Source organism: Hippopotamus amphibius, chromosome 11 (genome assembly GCF_030028045.1).
Source record: "Hippopotamus amphibius kiboko isolate mHipAmp2 chromosome 11, mHipAmp2.hap2, whole genome shotgun sequence".
In the NCBI taxonomy this organism is placed as follows: domain Eukaryota; kingdom Metazoa; phylum Chordata; class Mammalia; order Artiodactyla; family Hippopotamidae; genus Hippopotamus; species Hippopotamus amphibius.
This window is the reverse complement of record NC_080196.1, coordinates 56,063,433-56,086,318: the sequence shown is the minus strand read 5'-3', so window position 1 is coordinate 56,086,318 and position 22,886 is coordinate 56,063,433. Positions and strand designations below refer to the sequence as shown.

The 22,886-nt window shown below is 34.6% G+C and overlaps 1 protein-coding gene across 1 annotated transcript in view; it reads right to left on the bottom strand.

Annotated features, from left to right (window-relative positions):
- The window catches only part of RIT2 (Ras like without CAAX 2), a 601,483-nt gene that overhangs the window by 351,226 nt on the left and 227,371 nt on the right, over positions 1-22,886 (bottom strand). The window contains 3 exon segments of the mRNA XM_057698203.1: positions 4,777-4,791; positions 14,740-14,770; positions 21,269-21,278. Coding sequence (XP_057554186.1) covers positions 4,777-4,791; positions 14,740-14,770; positions 21,269-21,278 — 56 coding nt within the window.

Genomic DNA, 22,886 nt, shown 5'->3' with positions numbered 1-22,886 from the left:
CCATCCCAAACTCTCTCCCAACACTCCAGCCCCTGCCTCTGTGAGCACTAGGACAGACACCCACCAGAGTAAGTGCACCCCAATCTGCTGCAAATTCTTGCCAACCTCTGCTGCTGCAGGCACTTCACACACATCCCAGTTGTGGCCACCTTATCTCTCCCCAGCCTGAGCTAGTAAGAGTGTCCCAATCAGCCTCTGCTTTTGTCCCCTTTTGCCTGGGCAAGGAACAGATGCCTGAGGCTGTTCCACATGCGGTGGGGGCTGGGGGGCAAAATCAAGGCTGAGGCATAGAGGCTGTGTGAATGAGGAAGAAGAATGAAAATTTCTCCATGCAGCTGCACAAACCACGGATTCAATCTGTGCAATTGACTTGGAAAACCCTGCATCTGTGGAATATCTGAATGGATGACAAGTGTTCCCACAACTGAGACTGGTCTAGCTCATGCAGCTGTGGACTTTGGGGGCAAGTACGTGTGGGATTTGGGCCAGGTCAGAGTCTGAGCTGCCCTCTGCCCTGAGTACCCACAGCAGGTTCAGAGACCAACCTGGAGGTATTGGAGGGCCTCCTGGTGAGGTGGGGATTGGCTGTGGCTCACAGTTGGGACAAGGCACTGACAGCTGAGGATCCAGGAAAATATTATTATTATTATTATTATTTTGTTTCATTTTATTTTGTTGCTGTTTTATTATTTTTTATTTTTTAAATTTATGTTTTCTTTTATTTTTTTAAATTTTAATATATTTTTTATTTTACTATTTTTACTTTACTTTTTGGTTGTTTTCTGGGTTTTTTGTTGTTGTTCTTGTTATTTGTTTTGTTTTTATCTTTTTTGCTTGTTTTTGTTGGTTTTGTTTCCTTTGCTTTTCTCTTAGTTTCCTTTCAGTTTTTATTTTGTTTTGTTTTGTTTTGTTTTGTTTTTTGTTGTTAGTTTTGCTTTCATTGTTTGTTTTCATTTTTCCATTCGTTTGTTAGGATGTTAGCTTGTTTTTGTTTTTCTTTTTTATTTTTTGTTTGTTTATTTCTTTGTTTTTGTTTGTACATTTTCACTTTTATCAATTGTCTTGGGTTTTGTTTCTCTGTTTGTTTTCCTTTTTTTAAAAAATTTTCCCATACCACGTGGCTTGCAGCGTGTTGATTCCCCAGTGAGGGATTGGGCCTGAGTCTCTAGGGTGGGACAACCGAGTCTAAGAGTCTAGACCACCAGCAAACTCCCAGGGAACTTAATCAGCTTAAGCACTTCTGGAGGTATCCAACTTGACACCATGATCCAGCTCCACACAATTTCCTGCAGATTCCAATGCCAAACAACCAGCATGACAGGAACACAGGGCCACCAATCAGCAGACAGGCTACCTAAAGTTGTATTAAACTCATAGATGGCCCAAAACACACACCCTGATATGGTCCTGCCCATCAGAGGGACAAGACTCAGCTCCACCCAACAGAGCACAGTCACCAGTCCCTCCCACCAGAAAGCCAACATAAGCCCCTGAACCAACCTCACCAACCAGGGGACAGACACAAGAAGCAAGTGAAACTATGACCATGCAGCCCATGGAAAGGAGACCATAACAAAGGAACAAGGAAAAAACCACAAGACCAAATAAATGAAGAGGAAATAGGCAATCTACCTGAAAAAGAATTCAGAATAATGATAGTAAAGGTGATCCAAACTCTCAGAAATATGATGGATAAAATACAAGAAATGTTTAACAAGGACTTAGAGAAACTAAGGGGAAAAAAATGATGAAAAACAATAACTGAAATTAAAAGTACTCTAGAAGGAATCAACAGCAAAAAAAGAAGAATGGATAAGTGAGCTAGAAGGTAGAATGGTGGGAATAATTGCCACAAAGCAGAATAAAGAAAAAGAGAATGAAAAGAATTGAGGGCAGTCTCAGAGACATCTGGGACAACATTAAATGCAACAATATTCAAATTATAGGGGTCCAAGAAGAAGAAGAAGAAGAGAAAGACAAAGGGTCTGAGAAAATATTTGAAGAGATTATAGTCAAAAACATCCATAACATGGTAAAGGAAATCCTCAATCAAGTACAGGAAGTGCAGAGAGTCACATACAGGATAAACCTACAGAGAAACATGCTTAGACAAATAATAATGAAACTAAAAACTTTAACACAAAGAAAAATGCTAAAAGCTGCAAGGGAAAAGCAACAACCAATATACAAGGGAATCCCCTTAAGGTTATCACCTGATTTTTTCAGCAGAAACTCTGCAGCCAGAAAGGAGTGGCATGATATAGTTAAGGTGATGAAAAGGAGAAACCTACAACCAATATTACTCTACCCAACAAGAATCTCATTCAGATTTGATGAAGAAATCAAAAGCTTTACAGACAAGCAAAAGCTAAGAGAATTCAGCACCAACAAACCAGGTTTACAACAAATGTTAAAGGTACTTCTCTAGGTGGGAAACATAAGAGAAAAAAAGATCTACAAAAACAAACCAAAAACAATTAAGTAAATGCAAAGAGGAACATATATATCAATAATTAAGTAAATATGTTAAATGCTCCAACCAAAAGACACAGCCTGGCTGAATGGATACAAAAATGAGACCTGAATATATGCTGTCTATGAGAGACCCACCTCAGTTCTAGGAAAACATACACACTGAAAGTGAGGGGATGAAAAAAGATATCCCATACAAATGAAAATAGAAAGAAAGCTGGAGTTGCAATGCTCATATCAGATGAAATAGACTTTAAAATAAAGATTGTTACAAAAGAAAAGGAAGGACACTAAATAATGAGCAATGGATCCATCTAAGAAGAAGATATAACAATTGTAAGTATTTATGCACCCAACATAGGAGCACCTCAATACATAAGACAAATGCTAACATCCATAAAAGGGGAAACTGACAGTAACACAATAATTGTGGGGAACTTTAACACCCCACATACACCAATAGACAGATCATCAAGAAAGAAAATTAATCAGGAAGAACAAGCTGTAAATGACACATTAAACATGATAGACTTAATTGATATTTATAGGAAATTCCATCCAGAAACAGCAGAATGCACTTTATTCTCAAATGCACATGGAACATTGTTCAGGAGAGATCACATCTCAGGCCACAAATTAAGCCTCAGTAAATGTAAGAAAGTTGAAATCATATCAAACACCTTTTCTGACCACAACACTATGAAGTTAGAAATCAATTACAGGGAAAAAAAACTATAAAAAACACAAACACATGGAGGGTAAACAATATGCTACAAATCATCAATGGATAACTGAAGAAACCAAATAAGAAATCAAAAAGTATCTAAAGACATAAGACAATGAAAACATGAAGATCCAAAACCTATGGGATACAGGAAAAGCAGTTCTAAAAGGCAAATTTATAGCAATACAATCTTACTTCATGAGACAAAAAAATCACAAATAAACAACATAACCTTACACATAAAGCAACTAGAGAAAGCAGAACAAACAAAACCCAAAGTTAGTAGAAGGAAAGAAATCATAAAAATCACAGCAGAAATAAATGAAATGGAAATGAAGAAAACAAAGGCAAAGATCAATGAAATTAAAAGCTGGTTCCTTGAAAAGATAAAATTGATAAACCTTTAGGCAGAACCATCAAGAAAAAAAGGGAGAGGACTAAAATCATTAAAATTAGAAATGAAATAGAAGATACAATGGACATCACAGAAACACAAAGAATCACAAAAGATTATTAGAAGTAACCATACACCAATAAAATGGACAACCTGTAAGAAATGGACAAATTCTTACAGAGGTATAACCTTCTAAGACTGAATCAAGAAGAAATAGAAAATATTAACAGACCAATCACAAGTAACAAAATTGAAAATGTGATTAAAAATCTTCCAACAAACAAAAGTCCATGAGCAGATGGCTTCACAGGTGAATTCTATCAAACATTTAGAGATGAGTTAACATCCATCTTTCTCAAACTCTTGCAAAAAAGTGCAGAGAAAGGAACACTCCCAAACTTATTCTACAAGACCACCATCACCATGATACCAAAGCCAAAGATACCACAATAATAATAATAATAATAATAATAATAATAATAATAATAATAATAATAATAATAATAATATTCCAGGCCTATATCACTGATGAGCATAGACACAAACCCCTAAAGAAAAATACTAGCAAAGTGAATCCAACAACACGTTAAAAGGATCAACCATGAACAAGTGGGATTCTTCCCAGGGATGCAAGTATTCTTCAATATAGGCAACTCACACAATGTGATACATTGTATTAACAAATTGAAGAATAAAAACCATATGATCATCTCAATAGATGCAGAAAAGCCTCTTGACAAAATTAAACACCAATTTACAATAAAAACTCTCCAGAAGGTGGGCTTAGAGGGAAGCTACCTCAACATAATAAAGGCTGTATACAGCAAGCCCACAGCAAACATCATTCTCAATTGTGAAAAACTGAAAGCATTTCCTCTACAATCAGGAACAAGACAAGGATGTCCACTCTCACCACTATAATTCAACATAGATTTGGCAGTCCTAGCCAAGGCAATCAGTGAAGAAAAATAAAAAGAATCCAAATTGGAAAAGAAAAAGTAAAACTGTCACTGTTTGCAGGTTACATGATACTAAACTGTTACACCTAATCAATGAATTTGGTAAAGTTGAAGGATACAAAATAAATACACAGAAATCTCTTGCATTCCTATACACTAACAACAAAAAATCAGAAAGAGAAATTAAGAAAACAATCTCATTTACTATTGCAACAAATAGAATAAACTATGTGCAAATACGCCTACCTAAGGAGGCTAAAGACCTTTACTAAGAAAACTATAAGATACTGATGAAAAAAAAATCAAAGATGTCACAAACAGATGGAGAGATATACAATGTTTTTGGATTGGAAAGATCAACATTGTCAAAATGACCAAATTACCCAAAGCAATCTACACATTTAATGCAATCCCTATCAAATTACCACTGGCATTTTTCACAGAATTAGAACAAAATTTTTAAAATTTATATAGAGGCATAAAAGAACACAAATAGCCAAAGCAATCTTGTGAAAGAAAAACAGAGCTGGAGGAATCAGGCTCCCTGACTTCAGACTATACTATAAAGCTACAGTAAGACAATATGGTGCTGGCACAAAAACAGAAATACAGATCAATGGAACAGGATAGAAAGCCCAGAGATTAACCCACATGCCTATGGTCATCTAATGTATGAAAACGGAGGCAAGAAAATATACAATGGAGAAAGGATAGCCTCTTTAATAAGTGGTACTGGGAAAACTGGACAGCTACATGTAAAACAATGAAATTGGAACATTCCCTAACACCATACACAACAATAAAACTTAAAATGGAATAAAAACCTAAATGTAAGACTGGAAACTGATAGGAAAACATAGGCAGGGCACTCTGACATAAATTGCAGCAAGATCTTTTTTGGCCTACCTCCTACAGTAATGAAAATAAAAACAAAACATTAACAAATGGTACCTAATTAAACTAAAAATATTTTGCACAGCAAAGGAAATCATAACCAAGATGAAAAGCAACCCTCTGAAATGGAGAAAATATTTGCAAACAAGGCAAATGAAAAGGGACTAATCTCCAAAATATACAAAGAGCTCATGGAGCTCAACATCAAAAAAAACAAACAACCCAATCAAAAAATGGATAGAAGAACTAAACAGACATTACTTTAAAGAAGACACACAGATGGCCAACAAAAACACTTGAAAATTTGTTCAACATCACTAATTGTTAGAGAAATGCAAATCAAAATTACAATTAGGTGTCACCTCACACCAGTCTGAATGGCCATCATCAAAACCTCTACAAACAATAAATGCTGGAGAAGGTGTACAGAAAAGGGAACCCTTTTACCCTGTTGGTGGGAATGTAAACTGGTACAGTCACTATGGAGAACAGTATGGAGGTTCCTTAAAAAAACTAAAAATAGAACTACCATATAATCCAGCATTCCCACTACTGGGCATATGCCCTTAGAAAACCATAATTCAAAAAGATACATGCACCCCAATGTTCATTGCATCACTATATACAATAGTCAGGACATGAACACAACCTAAATGCCCATCAGCAGATTAATGGATAAATAAGATGTGATACAGTTATACAATGGAATATTACTCAACCATAAAAAGGAATGAAATTGTGCTATTTGCAGAGATGTGGATGAATCTAGAGACTGTCATACAGAGTAAATTAAGTCAGAAAGAGAAAAAACAAATATTATATAATGCTGTTTATATGTGGAATCTTGAAAAATGACACAGATGATCATATTTGCAAAGCAGAAATAGAGACACAGATATAGATAACAAACATATAGCTACCAAGGGGGCGTGGGGAATGGGATGAATTAGGAGACTGAGATTGACATATATACACTACTATGTGTAAAATAGATAACTAATGAGAACCTATTGTATAGCACAGGGATCTCTACTCAATGCTCTGCAGTGACCTAAATGGAAAGCAAATCCAAAAAAAAAGCTGAGATATATGTATACATATAGCTGATTCACTTTGTTCTACAGCAGAAACTAACACAACATTGTAAAGCAACTATACTCCAATAAAAATTAATTTAAAAAATGGAAAGGAAATGAGGAAAGAAAAGTTGGAATAAAAGCAAAGAGAAATCATAGTAAACATAAAACACAGAATGGAACAACAGGAATCAGTCCAAATACACCAGGAATCAAAAAAATAAAAAAAGAATGAATTAGACTAATCAATTGAAAACAAAAATGATCTGCGTTGAAAAACTCTCATAAAAACTACATATATAGATAGCAATAAAATATTTGATAATCTACACAGTGCCACATTGTAAATAAGCAAAAATTTACAATTTTTCAGCCATATGCGATGATATGGATGAATTTCACAAATGTAATGTTGAATGGAAAAAGTCAGATGCAGAATAATGTAAATTGTACAATTCCATCTGTATAAGTATTATAAATGGTCGAAACTAATATAAATGTTTAGCTTGGTTGTCTGCTTGGTTTTAAAACTATTAAGAAAAGCAAGGACAACCCAGGGTTCTAGAGAGAGCAGTTATTAGTAACGTGAGGGGCGCTTCTGAAATGCTGACAGTATATACTGTTTTAGCTATGTGGTAGTTATGTGAGTGGTTACAGTGCAATGAATAAATATTTCTGTCTGTCTGTCTCCATGTCCTCATTTCAGCTGATATAGTAAACTTTGATATGAAATGTCAAAATGTTGACCTCTTTATTCTCCAGGAATCATTTTAACATAGTGATTAAAAATCATACTAATTACATTAAAAGCCTTAAGTAGAATCAGCTGTAGCTAAAAACAAAGGTTCCCTTTGAAGAGGTTATAAATTAGGAAACAATTGTTAGAAGCTCTGATTTGGGGTCAAGCAAATATGCATTTGGAATTTAGTTCTAAAAATTTCTAAACATATGACATTGTAAATGTATCTAAATAATGCTAAAGAATTGAAAATACCAAGAGGTACTTCACAGTTCTAAATACAATATTGTGTAAAATAATTTACACGTTCCTCTTTCTTTAAAACAGCATGAATTGGTGGAGGAAAATGTAAATTGTTAGCTCTTTTAAGTTACACTTAGAAAAAATTTTATATCACAAGTTGAATTCATCAGTAATTATTCAATTTTTAGTATGAGTATTTCACAATTTCATTGTTCATTGGCTCATTAGAAGCCAATAGAATGCTAAAGATATCTTTGCAAATAAATCTATTGAAAAAAGACCAAGTATAAGTCATTTTACTTCATACTAAGTGCCCACTTATAATCATTGAAACAGCAAGCAAAAAAATGAGAAGTATTTCTGTTGTGATACATTGTTTTCTTCAAGGGCATCTAAATCCATAGAAATGAAAGAATGGGTATATGTCTCTAGTGATTTAGGTTAAACATAGATGATTTTAATAAACTATTGCACATGGTCTACAACACAGATGATAAACTAAAAGTTTTCAGGGTGAAGGTACTATCTGAAAACTCTATTAAAATAATAATAAAAAGAAAGATTTTGTTGTATAACAGCAATTGTGGACTATATTTTTGGGAAAGGGAATTGTTATAGCACCATATATTTTTCCTGTGTTACTCTTTTTTTTAATTTTTTTTTTAATTTTAAGCTCTTTATTAGAATATAATTTCTTTACACTCCTGTACCAGGTTTTGAGGTACATCAAAGTGAATCAGCTGTATTTATACATATATCCCCATGTCCCCTCCCTCTGGTGACTCCCTGCCACTATCCCTGTCTTGGCCCTCTAAGGCATCACCCATCATTGAGATGATCTCCTTTTGTTATACAGCAACTTTCCACTAGCTATCTATTTTACAGTTGGTAGTGTATCTATGTCTATGCTACTCTCTCACTTCATCCCAGCTTCCCCTTTGCCTTTCCCACAACCCCATGTCCTCAAGCCAATTTTCTATACCTGCATCTTTATTCTTGCCCTGTCACTGGGTTCATCAGTAACATTTTTTAGATTCCATATATATGTTAGCATACAATATGTGTTGTTCTCTTTCTGGCTTACTTCACTCTGTATGACAGACTCTAGGTCTATCCACCTTATTATATATAGCTCAATTTCATTCTTTTTTTATTGCTGAGTAATATTCCACTGTATATATGTGGCACATTTTCTTTATCCATTTTTCTATTGGTGGGCATATAGGTTGCTTCCAAGTCCTGCCTATTGTAAATAGTGCTGGAATGAACATTATGGTACATGTTTCTTTTTGGATTATGGTTTTCTCAGGGTATATGCCCAGTAGTGGGATTACTGGGTCATATGGTAGTGCCATTTTTAGTTTTTTAAGGAACCTCCAAACTGTTTTCCATAGTGGCTGTACCAACTTGATTTCCACCAACAGTGCAAGAGAGTTCCCTTTTCTCCACACCCTCTCTAACATTTATTATTTCTAGATTTTTTGATGATGGCCATTCTGACTGGTGTGCGGTGACACCTCATTGGGTCTTTGACTTGCATTTCTCTAATGAATAGTGATGTTGAGCATCTTTTCATGTATTTGTTATCCATCCATGTCTTCTTTGGAGAAATGTCTATTTAGGTCTTCCACCCATTTGTTGATTCAGTTATTTGTTTTTTGCTATTAAGCTGCATAAGCTGCTTATATATTTTGGAGGTTAATCCTTTGTCCATTGTTTCATTGGTAAGAATTTTCTCCCATTGTAAGGGTTTGCTTTTTGTCTTGTTTATGGTTTCTTTCACTGCACAAAAAGCTTTTAAGTTCCATTAGGTCCCATTTGTTTATTCGTGATTTTCTTTCCATTATTCTAGGAGGTGTGTCAAAAAGGATCTTGCTTTGATGTATGTCATAGAGTGTTCTACCTATGTTTTCCTCTAGGAGTTTTATGTTGTCTGGCCTTACATTTAGGTCTTTAATCTATTTTGAGTTTATTTTTGTGTATGGTGTTAGGAAGAGTTCTAAGTTCATTCTTTTACATGAAGCTGTCCAATTTTCCAAGCACCACTTATTGAAGAGGCTATCTTTTTTCCATTGTATATTCTTGCCTCCTTTGTCAAAGATAAGCTGCCCATATGTGCTTGGGTTTACCTCTGAGTTCTCTATTCTGTTCCATTGATCATCCTTTCTATTTTTCTGCCAATACCATACTGTGTTGATCACTGCAGCCTTGTAGTATAGTTTGAAGTCAGGAAGCCTAATTCCACCAACTCCGTTTTTCCTTCTCAAGATTGCTTTGGCAATTTGGGGTCTTTTGCATTTCCATACAAATTATAAGATTTCTTGTTCTAGTTCTGTGAAAAATGCCATTGGTAATTTGATAGGGATTGTGTTGGATCTGTAAATTGCTTTGGGTAGGATAGTCATTTTCACGATGTTGATTCTTCCAATCCAAGAACATGGTATGTCCCTCCATCAGTTTGTATCGTCTTTAATTTCTTTCAACAGTGTCTTATAATTTTCTGCATACAGGTCTTTTGCCTCCTTAGGAAGGTTTAATCCTAGATATTTTTTTCTTTTTGTTGCCATGGTAAATGGGAGAGTTTCCTTAATTTCTCTTTCTGCTCTTTCTTTGTTATTGTATAGGAATGCAGGAGATTTCTGTGCATTAATGTTGTATCCTGCTACTTTACTAAATTCATCGATTAGTGCCAACAGTTCTCTAGTAGAATCTTTAGGGTTTTCTGTGTATAATATCATGTCATCTGCAAATAGTAACAATTTTAACATATTATCTGAAAAGAGTGACAATTTTAATTTTTCTTTTCCAATTTGGATTCCTTTTATTTCATTTTCTTCTCTGATGGCTGTTGCTAAAACTTTCAAAACTATGTTGAATAATAATGGTGAGAGTGAAACCCTTGTCTTGTTCCTGTCTTTAGAGGGAATGCATTCAGTTTTTCACCTTTTAGAATGATGTTGGCTGTTGGTTTGTCATATATGGCTTTTATTATGTTGAGGTAAACTCCTTCTATGCCCATTTTCTGGAGAGATTTTTTCATAAGTGTATGTTGAATTTTGTCAAAAGCTTTTTTTGTCTATTGAGATTATTATATGATTTTTATCCTTCAATTAGTTGATGTCATTTATCATATTGATTGATTTGCATATATTAAAGAACCCATGCATTCCAAGGATAAACCCCACTTGATAATGGTGTATGATCTTTTTAATGTGCTGTTGGATTCTGTTAGCTAGTATTTTGTTGAGGATTTTTGCATCTATATTCATCAGTTATACTGGACCGTAATTTCCTTTTTTGTGACATCTTTGCCTGGTTTTGGTATCAGGGTGATGGTGGTCTCATAGAATGAAGTTGGAAGTGTTTCTCCTTCTGCTATATTTTGCAAGAGTTTGAGAAGGATCGGTGTTCACTCTTCTCTAAATGTTTGATAGAATTCTCCTGTGAAGCCATCTGGCCATGGACTTTTGTTTGTTGGGAGATTTTTAATCACAGTCTAAATTTCTGTACTTGTGATTGGTCTGTTCATATGTTCTATTTCTTCCTGGTTCAGTCTTGGAAGATTAAACTTTTCTAAGAATTTATTCATTTCTTCCAGGTTATCTGATTTATTGGCATATAGTTGCTTGTAGTAGTCTCTCATGATCTTTTGAATTTCTGTGGTGTCCGTTTTTACTTCTCCTTTTTCATTTATAATTCTGTTGATTTACATCTTCTCCTTTATTTCCCTAAGTCTGGCTAATGGTTTTTCAATTTGACTTTTCTTCTCGAAGAACCAGCTTTTAGTTTTATTGATCTTTGCTATTGTTTCCTACATTTCTTTTTCATTTATTTCTGATCTGATTTTTATGATTTCTTTCCTTCTGCTCACTTTGGGGTTTTGTTGTTCTTCTTTCTCTAATTGTTTTAGGTGTAGATTAGGTTGTTTATTTGACATTTTTCTTGTCTCTTGAGGTAGGACTGTATAGGTATAAACTTCCCTCTTAGAACTGCTTTTGCTCTGTCCTATAGGTTTTGGGTTGTTGTATTTTCACTGTCATTTGCTTCAAGGTATTTTTTTGATTTCCCCTTTGATTTCTTCAGTGATATCTTGGTTCTTTGATAGCATATTGTATAGTCTCCATGTGTTTGTATTTTTTACATTTTTTTTTTTTTTGGATAATTGATATCTAGTTTCATGGCATTGTGGTCAGAGAAAATGCTTGATATGATTTCACTTTTCTTGAACTTACTGAGGCTTGATTTGTGACCCAAGATGTGATCCATCCTGGAGAATATTCCATGTGTATTTGAGAAGTGTATTCTGTAGTTTTTGAATGGAATGTTCTATAAATATCAATTAAGTCTAGGTGGTCTAAGGGGTCTTTTAAAGCTTGTGTTTCCTTATTTTCTGTTTGGATGATCTGTCCATTGATGTAAGTGGGGTATTAAAAAGTCTCCTACAATTATTGTGTTACTGCTGATTTCCCCTTTTATGGCTGTTACCATTTGCCTTATGTATTGAGGTGCTCCTATGTTGGGTGCATAGGTATTTACAATTGTCATATGTTCTTCTTGGATTGATCCCTTGATCATTATGTGGTGTCCTGCCTTGTTTCTTGTAATAGTCTTTACTTTAAAGTCTAATTTGTCTGATATGAGTATTGCTTCTCCAGCTTTCTTTTGACTTCCATTTGCATGGAATATTTTTTTCCATCCCCTTACTTTCAGTCTATATGTGTCCCTTGGTCTGAAGTGGGTTTCTTATAGACAGCACATAGAAGGGTCTTGTTTTTGTATTCATTCAGCCAGTCTTTGTCTTTTGGTTGGAGTATTTAATCCATTTATATTTAAGGTGATTATTGACATGTATGATCCTAATACCATTTACTTAATTGTTTTGGGTTTGTTTATGTAGGTCTTTTCCTTTTCTTGTGTTTCTTGCTTAGATAATTCCTTTAGCAATTGTTGTAAGACTGGTTTGGTGGTGCTGAATTCTCTAAACTTTTGCTTATCTGAAGAGATTTTGATTTCTCCATTGAATGTGAATGAGATTCTTGCTGGGTAGAGTATTCTTGGCTGTAGGTTTTTCTCTTTCAGGACTTTTAATATATTCTGCCATTCCCTTCTGGCCTACAGAGTTTCTGAAGAAAGATCATCTGTTATCCTTATGGGTTTTCCTTATATGTTACTTGTTACTTTTCTCTTGATTTTCTTCCCCACAGCCAAGGCCTTTTCTGGCTTTTCTTTTCTTTTCCTTTTTTTCTCTCCCCACTTCCTCACTTCAGCTATTGCAGTTGTTTTACTTTCCAGTTGTTGCTCCATCTATTTTTTTAAAAACTTTTTTTTTATAACACATCTGTTAGTTTCTTATTTGTATCAAATTTTTTACCTTGCTCTTGTTCTGCTGTTCTACATTTTTTTTTTCATTTTCCTGCTCTACCTGGCTTGTGGAAACTTGATTCATGAGACTGGGGTCAGGACTGAGCTCCTGAGATGGGAGCTCTGTGTCCAAAAATTGGACTAACAGCAAAACCCAGTTCTCAGGGAATATTCATCAGAGTGATGTCTCCCAGAGGTTCTCATCTCTACACCAAGACCCAGCTATACTCAACAGCCTACAAACTCCAGTGCTTGAAACCTCAGGCCAAACACCCAGTGGGACAGGAACACAATCCTGCCCATCCACAGTGGGGGTAAATGAGATGACAAAAATATGTCACAGATGAAGGAACAAGGTAAAAATACAGAACACCAAATAAATGAAGAGGAAATAGGAAAATTGTCTTAAAAATGAATTCAGAGTTATGATAGTAAATATGATCCAAAATCTCAATGACAAAATTCAGAAAATATAAGAAACAGTTAATAAGGACTCAGAAGAACTAAAGAGCAAACCAACAGTAATGAACAATAAAATAACTGAAATTAAAAATACTCTAGATTGTATAATCAGCAGAATAACTGAGGCAGAAGAATGAGTATGTGAGCTGGAATATAGAATGGGGGAAATAACTGTCACAGAGCAGGAAAAAGAAAAAAAATAAAAAGAATGGAAGACAGTCTCAGTGACCTTGGTGACAACATTAAGTGCACCAACGTTTGAATCATAGGCATCCCAAAAGAAGAAGAAGAAGAAAAAAAAAAAGAAAGGGTCTGAGTATAAAAACAGATGATTGAACTTGGTGTACCCCCCAAAAAATAATAATTAAAAAGAAAAAAAAAGAAAGGGTCTGAGAAAATATTTGAAGAGGTTATAGTGGAAAAGTTCCCCTACCTGGAAAAGGAAATAATTAATCAAGTCCAAGAAGCGCAGAGAGTCCCATACAGAATAAACCCAAGGAGAAATACACCTGCATTACTCTTTCATTACCTTTGACACCGCATTTTAAGAAAATTTTAGGGCCTGTCAAGCAGGACAGCCAATAGAAACAACCTAAAGCAGTATTATTTTTTTTAATTGTAATATATTGGAGCTGCAATATTATGTTAGGTTCAGGTATACTACTATAACAACAGCCATTTGCACACATTATAAATTGACCACAATAATAAGTCTAGTAACCATCTTTCCTCATACAAATTTATTACAATATTATTCACCATATTCCTAATTCACTAATATTACATCCCCATGACTATTTATTATATAATTGGAGGTGTGTACCTCTTAATCCCTTTCACCTCTTTCTCTCAATCCATAACACAGCCTTCTTCTGGCAGCTACTTGCTTGTTCTCAGAATACTTGAATCTGATTTTGTTTTTTTCTCTTTGCTTGTTTCTTTCTTCTTTTTCTTTTTCTTTCATTTTTTTTATTCCACATATACATGATATCATGTGGTATTTGTCTTTCTCTGTCTGATTTACTTCAATTAGTATGATGTCCTCTAGATCCATCCATGTTGTTGCAAACGGATGGATTTCAGTTGTTCTATTTTTGTTTGTTTATTTTATCTGTTTATCAGTAGACACTTAGGTTGATTCCATATCTTGGCTGTTGTAAATAATGCGACAATGAACGTTGGGGTGTATACATATTTTCAAAGTAGTGTTTTTATTTTCTTCAGGTAAATTCTCAGAAATGTATTGCTGGATCATATGGTAATTCTACTTTTAATATTCTTGAGGAACTGTCATAATATTTTCCATGGTGGCTGCACCAATTTCTACCACCATGAACAGTGCACAAGGGTTTCCTGTCTCCACATCCTCACTGACACTTGTTACTTGTTGTTATTTTGATGATAGCCATTCTGACAGGATTGTGGTTGTATCTAACTGTGGTTTTGCTTCACATTCCCCTGCTGATTAGGGATGCTGAATATCTTTTAATATGTCTCTTTGTCATTCTGAATGACTTTGGGTAAACATCTGTTCAGGTCCTCTGTTCAATTTTTAGCTTGTTTATTTTTTGATGCTGAGCTGTATGAGTTCTTTGTGTATTTTGGATATTAACCCCACATTGGATATAACATTTGCAAATATCTTCTCCCACTCAGTCACCTGCCATTTTATTTCATTGATAGTTTCCTTTGTTATAGAAAAGCTTTTTAGTCTGATATAGTCCATTTGTTTATTTGTGATTTTGCTGCTTTTGCCTGAGGAGATAGATCCATAAAATATTGCTAAGCTGATGTTAAACTGCATATTGCCCACATTTTCTTCTGGGAATTTTATGGTTTCAGGTTTTACATTTAAATCTTTAATACATTTTAAGTTTATTTTTTGTATGGTGTGAGAAAGTAGTCACTTTGATCCTTTTGCACACAACTTTCCAGTTTTTCCAACAGCATTTATTGAAAGAGGCTGTCTTAAACCCCATTGTATACTCTTCTTTAAAAAATTTATATATTTATTTATTTATTTATTTATTGGCTGAGTTGGGTCTTCACTGCTGCATGTGGGCTTTCTCTAGTTGCAGAGAGATGGGACTACTCTTTGTTGCCATGGGTGGGATTCTCGTTGTGGTGGCTTCTCCTGTTGCAGAGCAGAGGCTCTAGGCACATGGGCTTCAGTAGTTGTGGCACGTGAGCTCAACAGCTGTGGTTTGTGGGCTCTAGAGCACAGGTTTCGTAGTTGTGGTGCCTGGGCTTATTTGCTCCACAGCATATGGGATCTTCCCAGACCAGGGATTGAATCCATGTCCCCTGCATTGGCAGGTGAATTCTTAACCACAGTGCCACCAGGGAAGTCCCCCCATTTTATAGTCTTGACTCTCTTATTATAGATTAATTACCTATATAAGAGTGAGTTTCTTTCTGGGCTCTCTATTTTGTTCCAATGATCTATGACTATAGATTTGTAATATAGTTTGAAATCAGGGTTAATGATACCTTCAGCTTTTTCTTCTTTATCAAGATTGTTCTTGCTATTCAGGATCTGTTGTGTTTCCATGCAAATTGTAGAATTATTGGTTCTGGTTCTGTGAAAAAATGCCTGTAGTATTTTAATAGAAATTGTGTTGAATTTATAGATTTATTGCCTTGGGTAGTATGGTCATTTTATCAATATAATTCTTCCAACACATGAGCATCATATATACTGCCATTGTCATCTTCAATTTCTTTTATCAATGTCATAGTTTTCTGAGTACAGTAAATCTTAGATTTATTCCTAGGTATTTAATATTTTTGATGCAATTGTAATTTTAATTTTCCTTAATTTCTCTTTCTGATAGCTTGTTGCTAGTGTACAGAAATGCAACAGATTTCTGTATATTAATTTTGTATCCAGCAGTGTGACTGAAATCACTTTTCAGTTCTAATAGTCTTTTTTTTTTTTTTTTTTTTTGGTGGCATCTTTAGGATTTTCTATGTATAAGAGCATGCCATTTACTAAATCTTTTCCAAATTAGCTTTATTTTATTTCTTTTTCTTCTATAATTGCTGTGACTAAGGGTTCCCATACCATGTTGAAAAAAAGTGGCAAGAGTTGGCATCCTGATCTTGTTCCTGATCTTAGTGGAAAATCTTTCAAGTTTTCACCAGTATGATGTAAACAAAAGTCCATCATATATAGACTTTATTATATTGAGATACGTTCCCTCTGTACACATATTGTTGACAGTTTTCATAGTAAATGATGTTGAATTTTGTGAAAAGCTTTTTCTGCATCCATTGAGATGATCATATGGTTTTCATTCTTCAATTTGTTAAGTGGTGTACCACATTGATTGATTTTTGCATATTAAACTGTCCCTACATCCTTGGAATAAATCCTACTTGATCCTGGAATAGGATCCTTTTAAGTATTGTTAAATTTGTTTTGCTAATATTTTATTGAGGATTTCTGAATCTATGTTCATCATGGATATTGGCCTGTATGTGTGTGTTTGTGTGTGTGTGTGGTGTCTTTACTTTTCATATGAAGATGATGCTGGCCTTGTAGAATGAGGTCAGAAATGTTCCTTCTTCTTCAGATTTTGAAATGGTTGAGAAGAAATATTAATTATTTAAATGTTTGGTAGAATTCACCTATGAACCTGTCTGGTCCTAGACTCATTTGTTGGGAGTTTTTGTTTTGTTTTGTTTTGTTTTGTTTTGTTTTGTTTTTGGTTTTTTTTTTTTTTTTGGTTTGTTTTTTTTTATTATTACTGACCCTAGTCATTACTGATAATTGGTGTCTTCATATTTTCTACTCTCTGGAGATTGTACATTCCTAGAAATTTATCCATTTCTTCTAGGTTGTCCATTTTATTGATATATAATTGCTCATAGTAATCTCATGATATTTGCTTTACTGTGGTGTTAATTACAACTTCCCCTCTTTCATTTCTGATTTTTATTTTTTGGCCCTTTCCCTTTTTTCCTTGATAAGTCTGGCTAAAGGTTTAAATCAATTTTTTCAAAGAATGTGTTCTTATTTTTACTGATCTATTTAATTTTTTAAGTTTCTATTTTACTTATTTCCACCCTGATCTAAATGATTTCTTTCCTTCCACTAACTTTGGCTTTTCTTTTTTCTTCTTTTTCTAGTTCATTTAGGTGTTAGTTTAGATTGTTTGAGATTGTTCTTGTTTCCTAAAGTAGGCTTATATCACTTTAAATTTCTCTCATAGAACTGCTTTTGCTATGACCCACAAATTTTGGATAAATGTGTTTTCATTTTCATTTGTCTACAGGTATTTTTTGATTTCCTCTTTGATTTCTTCAGTGACCCACAGTTTGTTTGTTAGCATATTGCTTAGCCTGTACATGTCTGCGATTTTGCAGTTTTTTTCTTGAAGTTGATTTCTAGTCTCATACCATTGTCAGAAAAGTTGCTTGATGTGATTATAATCTTACTAAACTTAGACTTGTTTTGTGTCTATCATATAGTCTTCCTGGAGAATGTTTCACATGCATGTGAAAAGAATGTCTATTCTACTGTTTTGGGATGAAATATCCTTCATCTATCTGTTATTTCCATCCTAATGTGTCACTTAAATCCAGTACTTCTTATTGATTACCTGTGTGGATGGTCTATCCATTGATGTAAGTGGGGGGTTTAAATTCCCTACTATTAGTGTGTTACTATCAATTTCTGCTTTATGTTTGTTAATATTTGCTCTATGTATTTAAGTGAACATATGTTGGTTGCATTATATTTATAATTGTTACATCTTCTCATTGGATTGATCACTCTATGTGATGTCCTTTATCTCTTGTTACAGTCTATTTTAAAGTCTATTTTATCTGATATAAACTTTTCTGCCTCAGCTTTCTTTTGATTTCCATTTGTATGATAAAACTTTCTTCATCCCCTCGTTATCAGTCTCTGTGTCTTTAGATCTGAAGTGATTCTCTTGTAGGCAGCTTATATATGGCTCTTATTTTTATATCTATTTGGCCACTATGTCTTTTGATCAAAGCATTTACACTTAACTATTAATAAAAATGTACTTCTTGCCGTTTTGTTCATTGTTTTTCTGCTATTTTGTAGTTGTTTTTTGTTCTTTTCTTCTTCTTTTCCTCTATTCCCTTTTGATTTGATTACTATATCATCATGCTTGGGTTTCTTTCTCTTTTGTTTGTGTGTATCTGTTATAGATTTTTGGTTGTTGGTTACCCTAGGATTCATATATAATAACCTATATAAATATGATTATTTTATGTTGATAATCTCTAAAGTTTGAAGGCATTCTAACAACTTTGCATTTTTCTCCCTCCTTTCTCCACTCAATGTCTTTGACATCATAATTTACATCTTTTTATTCTGATTATCCCTTAAATATTTATTGTGGATATAGATTAATTTACTACTCTTATCCTTTAACCTTCCTTTCTGGCTTTATAACTGGTTTATCTACTACCTTTAGTGTATGTTTTTATCATTGAGATTTTTTCTGTTATAATTTTTGTATTTCTAGTTGTGGCCTTTCTTTTCCTCTTAGGGAAGTCTCTTTAAGGTTTCTTATAAAGCTGATTTAGTGGTGCTGAACTCTTAGCTTTTGCTTGTCTGTAAAACTCTTTATGTCTCCTTAAACTGTGAATGATAACCATGATGGGCAGAGTATTCTTGGTTGTAGTTTTTTTGTTTGTTTGTTTGTTTGTTTGTTTTTTTATCACTTTGATATATCATGCCACTCCCTTTTGTCCTGTGAAATCTCTGCATAACAGTAAGTTGATTGTCTTCTGAGAGTTTCCTTGGATGTAACTATGTGTTTTTCTCTTGCTGCTTTTAAGATTCTCTCTCTCTCTCTTTTTTTTTTTTTTTTTTTTTTTTTTTTGCCATTTTAAGTATAATGCATCTTGGTGTAGACCTCTTTGGATTCATCCTGTTTGGGACTCTCTGTGCTTTCTGGACCTGAATGTCTGTTTCCTTTTTCAGGTTAGAGAAGTTTTCAGTTATTTTTTCTTTAAATAAGTTCTCTGACCCTTTCTCTCTCACTTCTCTTTCTGAAATCCCTACAATGTAAATGTTAATGAGCTTAATGCCCCAGAGGATTTTAAAACTATCCTCATTTTTAAAAATTATTTTTCACTTTGTTCAGCTTGGGTAATTCCCACTCTTCTGTTTTCCAGTTTACTGACCCATTCCTTTGAATCATCTCATCTACTGTTGATTACTTCAAGTGTATTTTTTTATTTTTGTTGTTGTGTTCTTCAGCCCTGTTTGGATCTTCTTTATGTTGTCTAGCTCTTTGCTGAAACTCTCACTGTTTTTATCATTCTCCTCTTGAATTTGTTGATTATGTTTATGATCAGTATCTTGAACTTTTTATCAGGTATATTGCTTATCTCCATTTCACCTATTTCTTCTTCTTAGGTTTTGTATTATTCCCTCATTTGGAACAAAGTCCTCTGTCTCCTCATTTTGCCTAATTCCCTATGTTTGTTTCTAGGTATTATGTAGGTTGGTTATGTTTCCCAGTCTTGTAGAAGTGACCTTATGTAGACTTCCTATGGAGCTCAACAGCAGCCATCTACTCTAGGGGTATTCCCTTTGTAGGCTACATAAGCCCTTCTGTTGTGACAGGCTAGCTACTTTGAGTGAGTTTGTAGGTGGAGCTGGCCCCTGCCTTGGATGGCTGCTAAGTCCTGCCTCATATGGTGGCTTCCATCATGCTGCTGTGAAGGGCTGGGTCTCAGCTTGGCAGGCTATGAGATTGGGGAGGGGGTATGGGGCTGATGCCACCAACAAGCCTTGGTGAATGTCTTAAGGATCTTGGAGAAGTCTGTAGTTTAAAAAGCCTTTTCTCCCCTTATTTATTCAAACTCCTGGGGTGTTTACATTGCAAAAAATGACAAGATTTACATCTTCAAGGGATAGAGAAAGGTTTCAACTTTGGGGGATTTTTTTTCTTTCTTTTTTTCCCTCTCACTCAGGAGTTTGGGGTATAGTTCTCTATTATTTGAAGTCTTGGTTAATTACTATTTAAATTTACCTTTGTGCTAGGTGTGAGATGACCTGGGTGCTTTGTCTGTTTCATTGTCAGTTACCATAACCTCTTCCCTTTAGCTCTCTTCATTTTCCATTGATTCCACCTCTTAATGTTTCCATCAGGCCTTGTTACCAGGGCTTGGACCTTAATCCTTCACAGTCCGTGCCTTCCTAGCTTTGCAGAATGGCATATTGAAGTCTTCAGCTTATTATCCTGCTCTGCTACCTTTTCTATTAGCACCAAATCTAGGGTTTTCACCTCTAGCAGGGCATTGGTGGATAGGTGAACTGTCCACAGTAGAGGTTAACACACTGTGGATGTCATTTGTTTCTCTTCATTGATGCTATATTATCTGTGAAGTTTCTTAAGCAAATGCATTAGACTAGCTGGCAAATTCATGGTGTCACCATACTCATATGATGTTTCATAAGTGTCTAACATATGGGCCAACCCTCCCCACGTAGATATTGAGGGCCAGCTTGGGATTTCCCTCATGGATGTTTTGTTCCCAGGGCTCATTTCATTGGTCTCCTGGTTGAGTCACCAATTCTTGGTTTGCAAATTGGACCTTGTACATGAAGAGTAAGAAGAGACCAAAGAAAGAAGCAGACCACTTCTGACTGATGGTTGTGGTTTTAATAAACAAAATAACATGTATGTGGTTTGCCTTGGACATACCAGTATAAATAGATCTCTGCACCCATCTGCCAGAATTTTAAAAGTTTATATAAAGGGTCTTATATAAGGCCTGGGTTATCTGGGTTCAGTAACATACCATCCAGATGGTCTCAACAACAAATTGATCTTTCAAGTTTATGTCCTTGAAATAACTCCAGCTGTGGGAACAATGGATGCAATATACATTTCAAAGACAGGGGAGGGATCAAGGAGCCTCTGATTGCCCTAGTGCACCTCACAGTCCAACTAGCAGTCATCTTGATGACCTCCTCCAACAGTAATACTTGAAACCTAGATTTATTTATTTAAGTGCTAACAATATTTAGATTTAAGGAATGTTTACAGTATGCTAGATTCTATGCTAAAACTTTGCATCTGTTATCTCAACTAATACTTACAGCAGCCTCATGTGGTAGGAACAACAATTATTTCAATTTTTCAAGCAAAGAAATTGAGTTCAATAAATCAGGTGTAGGAATATAAGCCCCTTCCTTGGCTCACACAGCTGGGGATCACATGGTATTTAAAGTTAGAGTCATTAAAGTTCCATCTGTGAGGCAGAAAGACTGGCCTTTAATTGTATAAAGTTTATGTTATTTACAAAGAATCAATAATAATATTAATTTGGATGACTATAGGAAGACAATTCTCTTTGCAACCTTACAAACACACACTGCAAGACTAAAACAGTATACTCCAGAACTGCTCTGCTACTATGTTGATGCTGATGTAAACTTTCTTCTTTTTTTCCAGTCCCTTGAAGGTGTTATAAAAAGATTCCCAAACAAAATTAGTACAAGGTCAAATCATCCTGTAAAAGTTTTCATAGTAACATCTTTGATCAGACTACTGTCTCCTTTCATTCTGACTTCCTTTCTCTCACATTGTCCTTAACATCAGGAGTGACTAGGAAAGAGGCAGAGGGCAACTCAGAGACCAATAGACTATAATAATGAAGCTGAAACTTCAGAGCTTTTCAGTTGCAGTGGTTCCTTCCAAAGCCTTATTCCTAATTTTGTATTAAAAATTTTATGTATTTTTTTTTCTTAAAGAGGTAGGAGTATTTCTGGAAGACATATCAAATGAATTAGCAAGAACCTGACTATACATAGAAGTGATTGCAAATCAAATAAATATATTTGATTACACACAAGTGAAATGTGTCCTCAAATTAACCTTCTGACATTATTACATATTTATTGGTAAGTTTGCATTGTCTATCACTTCCACTGAAATGTAATCTCCATGAAGGCAGAGTCTTTGTTTTGTTCACAGCTGTGTCCCAGCTTTAAGAAGAGTACCCAGCACAGATTTGGTGATTATTAATTATTTATTAGAGAATGAATGAACATGAGCCAGAATATTGGTAGTCAAAGCAACCTGAGTCAGAGTTATTCTGAACCCACAGAACTCAACAGAAATAAGATTATATTAGCATCTATAAATAATGAATGTCTCATTCAGGAGGAGACTGGTTTATCACAAGTGCTGAGAGGTAGTGTAGCATTCAGTGCAAGACCAGTGCAGTCCTGATGGATGTGGCCCATGTTCTTAAATTTTGATATCATTAAATTTTCAGTTTATTAACTCCCTTTAGACTGATTTGATCCCCAAGAAGCAAGATAGCCATCATAGAGATGATATGCTGCTAATATACATTTTTTTGATAGAGACTTCACATGGTAAATGGAATCAGGGATTTGTAATTATGAATTTTTCTCCTTTATGTAGTTTAGTCACAGTAAAAAAGGATCATAATCATAAGTGCTTTGAGTAATTCCAGTTGCAGGAACAGTAACATCTTAGTAAGTTAATAAATTGTTATTCTGGTGATTTTGCCATCCTCTCTGGATAGATTCCCCAGG